Below are 15,993 nucleotides of genomic sequence, written 5' to 3' on the forward strand. Positions count from 1 at the left end.
TTACATCCTGTATTATACTCCAGAGCTGCACTCACTATTCTGCTGGTGGAGTCACTGTGTACATACATTACATTACTTATCCTGTACTGATCCTGAGTTACATCCTGTATTATACTCCAGAGCTGCACTCACTATTCTGCTGGTGGAGTCACTGTGTACATACATTACATTACTTATCCTGTACTGATCCTGAGTTACATCCTGTATTATACTCCAGAGCTGCACTCACTATTCTGCTGGTGGAGTCACTGTGTACATACATTACTTATCCTGTTACTATTTTTGAAGTTAGGATTATATTGCATGCGCTTTATACATTTGGGGCCATTTAAGACCACACCCCAAAGAGACAAGTATATAAACTGCAGCCTAATGGTATTCTCAGCGCCATAACTATGCAGAGGCCGGAGGTTAGAGCCGCGTGACTGTACGGTGCGGAGATCACGGGCCGCGCACTTCCTGGTAAGATGAGAATTACTGCAGACGATTCACACAATAAGAAACACGTGTGACGGTCATTGTCCGTTTAATACTCGCCCCGGGGTGGACACCAACATCGCGTCATGTAGGAAATATTATTCTGTACATTTTATCCGGGTAAAATAATCATCATCATATGTAACAGGCAGATCTGCCGCCGACAGGACATGGAGGTGGCGGGTGCAGCGCCAGGCGTATATTATATCACATGGACTGGGTAGGGTCTAGTACGTGTAGCGAGCATGCAAATGGTCAATGACGGTCTTGATGAAGTCGGTGGTGGTGGAGTAGCCTCCCATGTCTCGCGTGCGGACCTAGAAGACGAGGCAACGGCGGAGGGGAAAATAAGAGAGGAAATAAAATCAAAAAGAACAGATACAAGATGGAAGCGAAACAGAAAGAATGCAGGAATCATCTGTACACAGAGCCTCGCAGGGCCCCGCACACAGTCTCCCCTGCCTCGCAGGGGCCCCGCACACCGTCTCCCCTGCCTCGCCCCGCACACCGTCTCCCCTGCCTCGCCCCGCACACCGTCTCCCCTGCCTCGCCCCGCACACCGTCTCCCCTGCCTCGCGGGGGCCCCGTACACCGTCTCCCCTGCCTCGCCGTGCCCCGCACACCGTCTCACCAGCCTCGCCGTACCCCGCACACCGTCTCCCCTGCCTCGCGGTGCCCCGCACACCGTCTCCCCTGCCCCGCCGTGCCCCGCACACCGTCTCCCCTGCCCCGCACAATTATATACTGTCTCCCCTACCTCATGATGCCCTGTACAATGATACGTCTCCCCTGCCTCACAGTGTCCCGCATAGGTGTACACTCTGTCACTTGCCTTATTGTCCCTCACAGTTGTATGCCGCTTCCCCCGCCTCAGCGTCCCACAGTTGTACACCGTCTCCCCTGCCTTCTTGTCCCTCACAGTTGTACATTGTCTCGCCCCCATTTTTATGGAACGTAGGAAAAAAGGGAATTCCTCAGCACATCCATAAAATATAATAAGAACTTTATTTGATCTTTTTAAAAAAATCTTAGAAGGACACAGATTCGGCGTGTCAACGCTTACGCGTTTCGAACAAGACTGTTCATACAGAATACGGAACAGATTCAGTACATGCGTTTATAATCCAGATTAGCCAATCCTGACGCATCGTCACAGTACCGGCTCCGCACTCCGCGGGGAAAAGAAACCGGTTTCGTATATAAGGAAGTCACGGTATATATGAGTCTATAGAAACCGGTGGAAGCTTCACTTTGTATTGAGATGACACAGAATGTATTTATATATGAACGAAAAATAACATCAAACCTATAAAAGCGTTCTGGGATGAGAAGAAACGCACCGTATGCCGTATTTTTCGGACTATGAGACGCTCCCGGGTTTTAGACAACAGAGAAAAAAAAAAATAAAAAATGGAAAAGAAAAATTCACATTTTACTTTTTACAAAGAAAAACTATTGGTTAAAAAAACAATTTGTTCGGTTTCACCGCGTCCTGAGAGGCAGAATGGAAGATTTTTCTTCATCATTTTAGCGGCGTGAGGGCTTCGTTTTTATTAACATTTTTTGGTACATACGATTTTTTTATTTCATTCTTTTTAGCGCTGCGGTGACCAGACGACAACCATTCTGGGGTTCTAAATTTTTTGTTTTTAGCCGTTCACCGTGCGACCCGAATAATCCTATATCGTAATAGTTCACGTCAGCGATACCAATTATTTTATTTTTTCACATTGTGCTTGGGGAAAAATAGGCAAAGGTTTTTGTTTTTTTTTAACTTAAAATTTTTTATATTTTTTTACACTCCTGAAAATTTATCTACATTTTTTAGACATTTGATTAGTTCCCCTAGGGGACTTGAACCAGCGATCATTAGATCACTAGTACAATACACTGCAATACGTGGATGAGTTCCAGAAACAGTGTAACTCGCGGTGCTACGCGGTTCCGTAGCTACTATTCAGTTCTATGGGAGTTATGGAAACAGCGCAGCTCAGCGAACACTTGGCTGTTTCCGTAACTCCCGACCACCTGACCAGGAAGTGGCCGGGAGACAACAGAGCCGGGTAAGATAGAACAGGGCTTAGGAGGCCCCGTTCTAGAGATAGATGTGGGACCCCGTGATAGGACCCGCATCTATCTGACATTTATGACATATTCCACGGATAGGTCAAACGTCCTCCATGGGAGATCCTATAAATGGCGCGGTCGGTATTTAAACTTCTGGTGCTGCTAAACATTTCCTTGACAAACATAAATCGCTCTCGAGTTCTTCAGGTTTCGAGTCTGTGAGGAAACGACATCTAACAGGGAAGCCTTCTGGATTCTTCAAATGGAAACTCCTTACCCCAAACGGATAGATTGTGGCGGAGACCCCCTATATCGTTACTGAGGCCCCTTTTATCTCCTCCTAACCTGCACTTTTCAGGAAATATATAGGTTCTTCCTGCTCTTCTTTACCTTCTACAAGATTAATATCTACAAACACTCCTAAACATATATTATAGCGGACATTACACGTCATATACGGTATATCTTACAGCGGACATTACACGTCATGTACGGTATATCTTACAGCGGACATTACACGTCATATACGGTATATCTTACAGCGGACATTACACGTCATGTACGGTATATCTTACAGCGGACATTACGCGTCATGTACGGTATATCTTACAGCGGACATTACACGTCATATACGGTATATCTTACAGCGGACATTACGCGTCATATACGGTATATCTTACAGCGGACATTACGCGTCATGTACAGTATATCTTACAGCGGACATTACGCGTCATGTACAGTATATCTTACAGCGGACATTACGCGTCATGTACAGTATATCTTACAGCGGACATTACGCGTCATGTACGGTATATCTTACAGCGGACATTACACGTCATGTACGGTATATCTTACAGCGGACATTACGCGTCATGTACGGTATATCTTACAGCGGACATTACACGTCATGTACGGTATATCTTACAGCGGACATTACACGTCATATACGGTATATCTTACAGCGGACATTACGCGTCATGTACGGTATATCTTACAGCGGACATTACGCGTCATGTACGGTATATCTTACAGCGGACATTACACGTCATGTACGGTATATCTTACAGCGGACATTACGCGTCATGTACAGTATATCTTACAGCGGACATTACGCGTCATGTACGGTATATCTTACAGCGGACATTACACGTCATGTACGGTATATCTTACAGCGGACATTACGCGTCATATACGGTATATCTTACAGCGGACATTACGCGTCATGTACGGTATATCTTACAGCGGACATTACACGTCATATACGGTATATCTTACAGCGGACATTACACGTCATATACGGTATATCTTACAGCGGACATTACTCGTCATGTACGGTATATCTTACAGCGGACATTACACGTCATGTACGGTATATCTTACAGCGGACATTACACGTCATATACGGTATATCTTACAGCGGACATTACGCGTCATGTACGGTATATCTTACAGCGGACATTACGCGTCATGTACAGTATATCTTACAGCGGACATTACGCGTCATGTACGGTATATCTTACAGCGGACATTACGCGTCATGTACGGTATATCTTACAGCGGACATTACACGTCATGTACGGTATATCTTACAGCGGACATTACACGTCATGTACGGTATATCTTACAGCGGACATTACACGTCATGTACGGTATATCTTACAGCGGACATTACGCGTCATGTACAGTATATCTTACAGCGGACATTACGCGTCATGTACGGTATATCTTACAGCGGACATTACGCGTCATGTACAGTATATCTTACAGCGGACATTACACGTCATGTACGGTATATCTTACAGCGGACATTACGCGTCATATACGGTATATCTTACAGCGGACATTACGCGTCATGTACAGTATATCTTACAGCGGACATTACGCGTCATATACGGTATATCTTACAGCGGACATTACGCGTCATGTACGGTATATCTTACAGCGGACATTACGCGTCATGTACGGTATATCTTACAGCGGACATTACACGTCATGTACGGTATATCTTACAGCGGACATTACACGTCATGTACGGTATATCTTACAGCGGACATTACACGTCATGTACGGTATATCTTACAGCGGACATTACACGTCATATACGGTATATCTTACAGCGGACATTACACGTCATGTACGGTATATCTTACAGCGGACATTACACGTCATGTACGGTATATCTTACAGCGGACATTACGCGTCATGTACGGTATATCTTACAGCGGACATTACACGTCATGTACGGTATATCTTACAGCGGACATTACGCGTCATGTACGGTATATCTTACAGCGGACATTACGCGTCATGTACGGTATATCTTACAGCGGACATTACACGTCATGTACGGTATATCTTACAGCGGACATTACGCGTCATGTACGGTATATCTTACAGCGGACATTACACGTCATATACGGTATATCTTACAGCGGACATTACGCGTCATGTACGGTATATCTTACAGCGGACATTACACGTCATGTACGGTATATCTTACAGCGGACATTACGCGTCATGTACGGTATATCTTACAGCGGACATTACACGTCATATACGGTATATCTTACAGCGGACATTACACGTCATATACGGTATATCTTACAGCGGACATTACACGTCATATACAGTATATCTTACAGCGGACATTACACGTCATATACAGTATATCTTACAGCGGACATTACGCGTCATGTACGGTATATCTTACAGCGGACATTACGCGTCATGTACGGTATATCTTACAGCGGACATTACGCGTCATGTACGGTATATCTTACAGCGGACATTACACGTCATGTACGGTATATCTTACAGCGGACATTACACGTCATGTACAGTATATCTTACAGCAGACATTACACGTCATATACGGTATATCTTACAGCGGACATTACACGTCATATACGGTATATCTTACAGCGGACATTACGCGTCATGTACGGTATATCTTACAGCGGACATTACACGTCATATACGGTATATCTTACAGCGGACGTTACACGTCATGTACGGTATATCTTACAGCGGACATTACACGTCATATACGGTATATCTTACAGCGGACATTACACGTCATGTACGGTATATCTTACAGCGGACATTACACGTCATGTACGGTATATCTTACAGCGGACATTACGCGTCATGTACAGTATATCTTACAGCGGACATTACACGTCATGTACGGTATATCTTACAGCGGACATTACACGTCATGTACGGTATATCTTACAGCGGACATTACACGTCATGTACGGTATATCTTACAGCGGACATTACGCGTCATGTACGGTATATCTTACAGCGGACATTACACGTCATATACGGTATATCTTACAGCGGACATTACACGTCATATACGGTATATCTTACAGCGGACATTACGCGTCATGTACGGTATATCTTACAGCGGACATTACACGTCATATACGGTATATCTTACAGCGGACATTACACGTCATGTACGGTATATCTTACAGCGGACATTACGCGTCATGTACGGTATATCTTACAGCGGACATTACGCGTCATGTACGGTATATCTTACAGCGGACATTACACGTCATGTACGGTATATCTTACAGCGGACATTACGCGTCATGTACGGTATATCTTACAGCGGACATTACGCGTCATGTACGGTATATCTTACAGCGGACATTACGCGTCATGTACGGTATATCTTACAGCGGACATTACACGTCATGTACGGTATATCTTACAGCGGACATTACGCGTCATGTACGGTATATCTTACAGCGGACATTACACGTCATGTACGGTATATCTTACAGCGGACATTACACGTCATATACGGTATATCTTACAGCGGACATTACGCGTCATGTACGGTATATCTTACAGCGGACATTACGCGTCATGTACGGTATATCTTACAGCGGACATTACACGTCATGTACGGTATATCTTACAGCGGACATTACACGTCATGTACGGTATATCTTACAGCGGACATTACACGTCATGTACGGTATATCTTACAGCGGACATTACGCGTCATGTACGGTATATCTTACAGCGGACATTACGCGTCATGTACGGTATATCTTACAGCGGACATTACACGTCATGTACGGTATATCTTACAGCGGACATTACACGTCATGTACGGTATATCTTACAGCGGACATTACACGTCATATACGGTATATCTTACAGCGGACATTACACGTCATATACGGTATATCTTATAGCGGACATTACACGTCATATACGGTATATCTTACAGCGGACATTACACGTCATGTACGGTATATCTTACAGCGGACATTACGCGTCATGTACGGTATATCTTACAGCGGACATTACGCGTCATGTACGGTATATCTTACAGCGGACATTACACGTCATGTACGGTATATCTTACAGCGGACATTACACGTCATGTACGGTATATCTTACAGCGGACGTTACACGTCATGTACGGTATATCTTACAGCGGACGTTACACGTCATGTACGGTATATCTTACAGCGGACATTACGCGTCATGTACGGTATATCTTACAGCGGACATTACGCGTCATGTACGGTATATCTTACAGCGGACGTTACGCGTCATATACGGTATATCTTACAGCGGACATTACGCGTCATGTACGGTATATCTTACAGCGGACATTACGCGTCATATACGGTATATCTTACAGCGGACATTACACGTCATGTACGGTATATCTTACAGCGGACATTACGCGTCATGTACGGTATATCTTACAGCGGACATTACACGTCATATACGGTATATCTTACAGCGGACATTACACGTCATATACGGTATATCTTACAGCGGACATTACACGTCATGTACGGTATATCTTACAGCGGACGTTACGCGTCATATACGGTATATCTTACAGCGGACATTACGCGTCATGTACGGTATATCTTACAGCGGACATTACGCGTCATATACGGTATATCTTACAGCGGACATTACACGTCATGTACGGTATATCTTACAGCGGACATTACGCGTCATGTACGGTATATCTTACAGCGGACATTACACGTCATATACGGTATATCTTACAGCGGACATTACACGTCATATACGGTATATCTTACAGCGGACATTACACGTCATGTACGGTATATCTTACAGCGGACATTACACGTCATGTACGGTATATCTTACAGCGGACATTACACGTCATATACGGTATATCTTACAGCGGACATTACGCGTCATGTACGGTATATCTTACAGCGGACATTACGCGTCATGTACGGTATATCTTACAGCGGACATTACACGTCATGTACGGTATATCTTACAGCGGACATTACGCGTCATATACGGTATATCTTACAGCGGACATTACACGTCATATACGGTATATCTTACAGCGGACATTACACGTCATATACGGTATATCTTACAGCGGACATTACACGTCATGTACGGTATATCTTACAGCGGACATTACACGTCATGTACGGTATATCTTACAGCGGACATTACACGTCATGTACGGTATATCTTACAGCGGACGTTACACGTCATGTACGGTATATCTTACAGCGGACGTTACACGTCATGTACGGTATATCTTACAGCGGACATTACGCGTCATATACGGTATATCTTACAGCGGACGTTACGCGTCATATACGGTATATCTTACAGCGGACGTTACGCGTCATGTACGGTATATCTTACAGCGGACATTACGCGTCATGTACGGTATATCTTACAGCGGACATTACGCGTCATGTACGGTATATCTTACAGCGGACATTACACGTCATGTACGGTATATCTTACAGCGGACATTACACGTCATGTACGGTATATCTTACAGCGGACATTACGCGTCATGTACGGTATATCTTACAGCGGACATTACGCGTCATGTACGGTATATCTTACAGCGGACATTACGCGTCATGTACGGTATATCTTACAGCGGACATTACACGTCATGTACGGTATATCTTACAGCGGACATTACGCGTCATGTACGGTATATCTTACAGCGGACATTACACGTCATATACGGTATATCTTACAGCGGACATTACACGTCATATACGGTATATCTTACAGCGGACATTACACGTCATATACGGTATATCTTACAGCGGACATTACACGTCATATACGGTATATCTTACAGCGGACATTACGCGTCATGTACGGTATATCTTACAGCGGACATTACACGTCATATACGGTATATCTTACAGCGGACATTACGCGTCATGTACGGTATATCTTACAGCGGACATTACACGTCATGTACGGTATATCTTACAGCGGACATTACGCGTCATGTACGGTATATCTTACAGCGGACATTACACGTCATATACGGTATATCTTACAGCGGACATTACACGTCATATACGGTATATCTTACAGCGGACATTACACGTCATATACAGTATATCTTACAGCGGACATTACACGTCATATACAGTATATCTTACAGCGGACATTACGCGTCATGTACGGTATATCTTACAGCGGACATTACGCGTCATGTACGGTATATCTTACAGCGGACATTACACGTCATGTACGGTATATCTTACAGCGGACATTACACGTCATATACGGTATATCTTACAGCGGACATTACTCGTCATGTACGGTATATCTTACAGCGGACATTACACGTCATATACGGTATATCTTACAGCGGACATTACGCGTCATGTACGGTATATCTTACAGCGGACATTACACGTCATGTACGGTATATCTTACAGCGGACATTACGCGTCATGTACGGTATATCTTACAGCGGACATTACACGTCATATACGGTATATCTTACAGCGGACATTACACGTCATATACGGTATATCTTACAGCGGACATTACACGTCATATACGGTATATCTTACAGCGGACATTACACGTCATATACGGTATATCTTACAGCGGACATTACGCGTCATGTACGGTATATCTTACAGCGGACATTACACGTCATATACGGTATATCTTACAGCGGACATTACGCGTCATGTACGGTATATCTTACAGCGGACATTACACGTCATGTACGGTATATCTTACAGCGGACATTACGCGTCATGTACGGTATATCTTACAGCGGACATTACACGTCATATACGGTATATCTTACAGCGGACATTACACGTCATATACGGTATATCTTACAGCGGACATTACACGTCATATACAGTATATCTTACAGCGGACATTACACGTCATATACAGTATATCTTACAGCGGACATTACGCGTCATGTACGGTATATCTTACAGCGGACATTACGCGTCATGTACGGTATATCTTACAGCGGACATTACGCGTCATGTACGGTATATCTTACAGCGGACATTACACGTCATGTACGGTATATCTTACAGCGGACATTACACGTCATGTACAGTATATCTTACAGCAGACATTACACGTCATATACGGTATATCTTACAGCGGACATTACACGTCATATACGGTATATCTTACAGCGGACATTACGCGTCATGTACGGTATATCTTACAGCGGACATTACACGTCATATACGGTATATCTTACAGCGGACGTTACACGTCATGTACGGTATATCTTACAGCGGACATTACACGTCATATACGGTATATCTTACAGCGGACATTACACGTCATGTACGGTATATCTTACAGCGGACATTACACGTCATGTACGGTATATCTTACAGCGGACATTACGCGTCATGTACAGTATATCTTACAGCGGACATTACACGTCATGTACGGTATATCTTACAGCGGACATTACACGTCATGTACGGTATATCTTACAGCGGACATTACACGTCATGTACGGTATATCTTACAGCGGACATTACGCGTCATGTACGGTATATCTTACAGCGGACATTACACGTCATATACGGTATATCTTACAGCGGACATTACACGTCATATACGGTATATCTTACAGCGGACATTACGCGTCATGTACGGTATATCTTACAGCGGACATTACACGTCATATACGGTATATCTTACAGCGGACATTACACGTCATGTACGGTATATCTTACAGCGGACATTACGCGTCATGTACGGTATATCTTACAGCGGACATTACGCGTCATGTACGGTATATCTTACAGCGGACATTACACGTCATGTACGGTATATCTTACAGCGGACATTACACGTCATGTACGGTATATCTTACAGCGGACATTACGCGTCATGTACAGTATATCTTACAGCGGACATTACACGTCATGTACGGTATATCTTACAGCGGACATTACACGTCATGTACGGTATATCTTACAGCGGACATTACACGTCATATACGGTATATCTTACAGCGGACATTACGCGTCATGTACGGTATATCTTACAGCGGACATTACACGTCATGTACGGTATATCTTACAGCGGACATTACACGTCATATACGGTATATCTTACAGCGGACATTACGCGTCATGTACGGTATATCTTACAGCGGACATTACACGTCATGTACGGTATATCTTACAGCGGACATTACACGTCATGTACGGTATATCTTATAGCGGACATTACACGTCATGTACGGTATATCTTACAGCGGACATTACACGTCATGTACGGTATATCTTACAGCGGACATTACGCGTCATGTACGGTATATCTTACAGCGGACATTACACGTCATGTACGGTATATCTTACAGCGGACATTACACGTCATATACGGTATATCTTACAGCGGACATTACGCGTCATGTACGGTATATCTTACAGCGGACATTACACGTCATGTACGGTATATCTTACAGCGGACATTACACGTCATGTACGGTATATCTTACAGCGGACATTACACGTCATATACGGTATATCTTACAGCGGACATTACACGTCATATACGGTATATCTTACAGCGGACGTTACACGTCATGTACGGTATATCTTACAGCGGACATTACACGTCATGTACGGTATATCTTACAGCGGACATTACGCGTCATGTACGGTATATCTTACAGCGGACATTACACGTCATGTACGGTATATCTTACAGCGGACATTACGCGTCATATACGGTATATCTTACAGCGGACATTACACGTCATGTACGGTATATCTTACAGCGGACATTACACGTCATGTACGGTATATCTTACAGCGGACATTACACGTCATGTACGGTATATCTTACAGCGGACATTACACGTCATGTACGGTATATCTTACAGCGGACATTACGCGTCATGTACGGTATATCTTACAGCGGACATTACACGTCATGTACGGTATATCTTACAGCGGACATTACGCGTCATGTACGGTATATCTTACAGCGGACATTACGCGTCATGTACGGTATATCTTACAGCGGACATTACACGTCATGTACGGTATATCTTACAGCGGACATTACACGTCATGTACGGTATATCTTACAGCGGACATTACTCGTCATGTACGGTATATCTTACAGCGGACATTACACGTCATATACAGTATATCTTACAGCGGACATTACGCGTCATGTACGGTATATCTTACAGCGGACATTACACGTCATATACGGTATATCTTACAGCGGACATTACACGTCATGTACGGTATATCTTACAGCGGACATTACACGTCATATACGGTATATCTTACAGCGGACATTACGCGTCATGTACGGTATATCTTACAGCGGACATTACACGTCATATACAGTATATCTTACAGCGGACATTACGCGTCATGTACGGTATATCTTACAGCGGACATTACGCGTCATGTACGGTATATCTTACAGCGGACATTACACGTCATGTACGGTATATCTTACAGCGGACATTACACGTCATATACGGTATATCTTACAGCGGACATTACGCGTCATATACGGTATATCTTACAGCGGACATTACGCGTCATGTACGGTATATCTTACAGCGGACATTACGCGTCATGTACGGTATATCTTACAGCGGACATTACACGTCATGTACGGTATATCTTACAGCGGACATTACTCGTCATGTACGGTATATCTTACAGCGGACATTACGCGTCATGTACGGTATATCTTACAGCGGACATTACGCGTCATGTACGGTATATCTTACAGCGGACATTACACGTCATGTACGGTATATCTTACAGCGGACATTACACGTCATGTACGGTATATCTTACAGCGGACATTACACGTCATATACGGTATATCTTACAGCGGACATTACGCGTCATGTACGGTATATCTTACAGCGGACATTACACGTCATGTACGGTATATCTTACAGCGGACATTACACGTCATGTACGGTATATCTTACAGCGGACATTACACGTCATGTACGGTATATCTTACAGCGGACATTACGCGTCATGTACGGTATATCTTACAGCGGACATTACACGTCATGTACGGTATATCTTACAGCGGACATTACACGTCATATACGGTATATCTTACAGCGGACATTACGCGTCATGTACGGTATATCTTACAGCGGACATTACACGTCATGTACGGTATATCTTACAGCGGACATTACACGTCATGTACGGTATATCTTACAGCGGACATTACACGTCATGTACGGTATATCTTACAGCGGACATTACTCGTCATGTACGGTATATCTTACAGCGGACATTACGCGTCATGTACGGTATATCTTACAGCGGACATTACACGTCATGTACGGTATATCTTACAGCGGACATTACGCGTCATGTACGGTATATCTTACAGCGGACATTACACGTCATGTACGGTATATCTTACAGCGGACATTACGTCATATACGGTATATCTTACAGCGGACATTACACGTCATATACGGTATATCTTACAGCGGACATTACGCGTCATGTACGGTATATCTTACAGCGGACATTACGCGTCATGTACGGTATATCTTACAGCGGACATTACGCGTCATGTACGGTATATCTTACAGCGGACATTACGTCATATACGGTATATCTTACAGCGGACATTACACGTCATATACGGTATATCTTACAGCGGACATTACGCGTCATGTACGGTATATCTTACAGCGGACATTACACGTCATATACGGTATATCTTACAGCGGACATTACGCGTCATGTACGGTATATCTTACAGCGGACATTACACGTCATGTACGGTATATCTTACAGCGGACATTACGCGTCATATCTTACAGCGGACATTACACGTCATATACGGTATATCTTACAGCGGACATTACACGTCATGTACAGTATATCTTACAGCGGACATTACACGTCATGTACGGTATATCTTACAGCGGACATTACACGTCATATACGGTATATCTTACAGCGGACATTACGCGTCATGTACGGTATATCTTACAGCGGACGTTACGCGTCATGTACGGTATATCTTACAGCGGACATTACACGTCATGTACAGTATATCTTACAGCGGACATCACACGTCATATACAGTATATCTTACAGCGGACATTACACGTCATGTACGGTATATCTTACAGCGGACATTACTCGTCATGTACGGTATATCTTACAGCGGACATTACGCGTCATGTACGGTATATCTTACAGCGGACATTACACGTCATATACGGTATATCTTACAGCGGACATTACGCGTCATGTACGGTATATCTTACAGCGGACATTACGCGTCATATACAGTATATCTTACAGCGGACATTACGCGTCATATACGGTATATCTTACAGCGGACATTACACGTCATGTACGGTATATCTTACAGCGGACATTACACGTCATATACAGTATATCTTACAGCGGACATTACGCGTCATGTACGGTATATCTTACAGCGGACATTACACGTCATATACAGTATATCTTACAGCGGACATTACGCGTCATGTACGGTATATCTTACAGCGGACATTACACGTCATGTACGGTATATCTTACAGCGGACATTACTCGTCATATACAGTATATCTTACAGCGGACATTACACGTCATGTACGGTATATCTTACAGCGGACATTACACGTCATATACGGTATATCTTACAGCGGACATTACACGTCATATACGGTATATCTTACAGCGGACATTACACGTCATGTACGGTATATCTTACAGCGGACGTTACACGTCATGTACGGTATATCTTACAGCGGACATTACGCGTCATATACAGTATATCTTACAGCGGACATTACGCGTCATGTACAGTATATCTTACAGCGGACATTACACGTCATGTACGGTATATCTTACAGCGGACATTACGCGTCATGTACGGTATATCTTACAGCGGACATTACGCGTCATGTACGGTATATCTTACAGCGGACATTACGCGTCATGTACGGTATATCTTACAGCGGACATTACACGTCATATACAGTATATCTTACAGCGGACATTACGCGTCATGTACGGTATATCTTACAGCGGACATTACACGTCATGTACGGTATATCTTACAGAGGACATTACACGTCATGTACGGTATATCTTACAGCGGACATTACACGTCATGTACGGTATATCTTACAGCGGACATTACGCGTCATGTACAGTATATCTTACAGCGGACATTACACGTCATGTACGGTATATCTTACAGCGGACATTACACGTCATGTACGGTATATCTTACAGCGGACATTACACGTCATGTACGGTATATCTTACAGCGGACATTACGCGTCATGTACGGTATATCTTACAGCGGACGTTACACGTCATGTACGGTATATCTTACAGCGGACATTACACGTCATATACGGTATATCTTACAGCGGACATTACGCGTCATGTACAGTATATCTTACAGCGGACATTACGCGTCATGTACGGTATATCTTACAGCGGACATTACACGTCATATACAGTATATCTTACAGCGGACATTACACGTCATGTACGGTATATCTTACAGCGGACATTACGCGTCATGTACGGTATATCTTACAGCGGACATTACACGTCATGTACGGTATATCTTACAGCGGACATTACACGTCATGTACGGTATATCTTACAGCGGACATTACACGTCATGTACGGTATATCTTACAGCGGACATTACGCGTCATGTACGGTATATCTTACAGCGGACATTACACGTCATGTACGGTATATCTTACAGCGGACATTACGCGTCATGTACGGTATATCTTACAGCGGACATTACACGTCATGTACGGTATATCTTACAGCGGACATTACACGTCATGTACGGTATATCTTACAGCGGACATTACTCGTCATGTACAGTATATCTTACAGCGGACATTACGCGTCATGTACGGTATATCTTACAGCGGACATTACACGTCATATACGGTATATCTTACAGCGGACATTACACGTCATGTACGGTATATCTTACAGCGGACATTACGCGTCATGTACGGTATATCTTACAGCGGACATTACACGTCATATACGGTATATCTTACAGCGGACATTACACGTCATGTACGGTATATCTTACAGCGGACATTACACGTCATATACAGTATATCTTACAGCGGAC

At 43.6% G+C, this 15,993-nt stretch overlaps 1 protein-coding gene across 3 annotated transcripts in view; it reads right to left on the bottom strand.

Moving 5' to 3' along the window:
- IDH3B (isocitrate dehydrogenase (NAD(+)) 3 non-catalytic subunit beta) overlaps positions 1 to 15,993 on the bottom strand; it is a 94,166-nt gene that overhangs the window by 4,248 nt on the left and 73,925 nt on the right. For 2 of the 3 annotated variants that reach the window (XM_075855364.1, XM_075855358.1), the window contains exon 12: positions 510 to 794. The exons of the other annotated variant lie outside the window; for it this stretch is intronic. In XM_075855364.1, coding sequence (XP_075711479.1) covers positions 705 to 794 — 90 coding nt within the window. In that variant the 3' untranslated portion in view covers positions 510 to 704. Of the gene's footprint in view, positions 1 to 509; positions 795 to 15,993 lie in introns of those variants that run through there. 3 annotated transcript variants of the gene reach the window in all.

The sequence above is a fragment of the Rhinoderma darwinii genome, chromosome 1 (assembly GCF_050947455.1).
Source record: "Rhinoderma darwinii isolate aRhiDar2 chromosome 1, aRhiDar2.hap1, whole genome shotgun sequence".
In the NCBI taxonomy this organism is placed as follows: domain Eukaryota; kingdom Metazoa; phylum Chordata; class Amphibia; order Anura; family Rhinodermatidae; genus Rhinoderma; species Rhinoderma darwinii.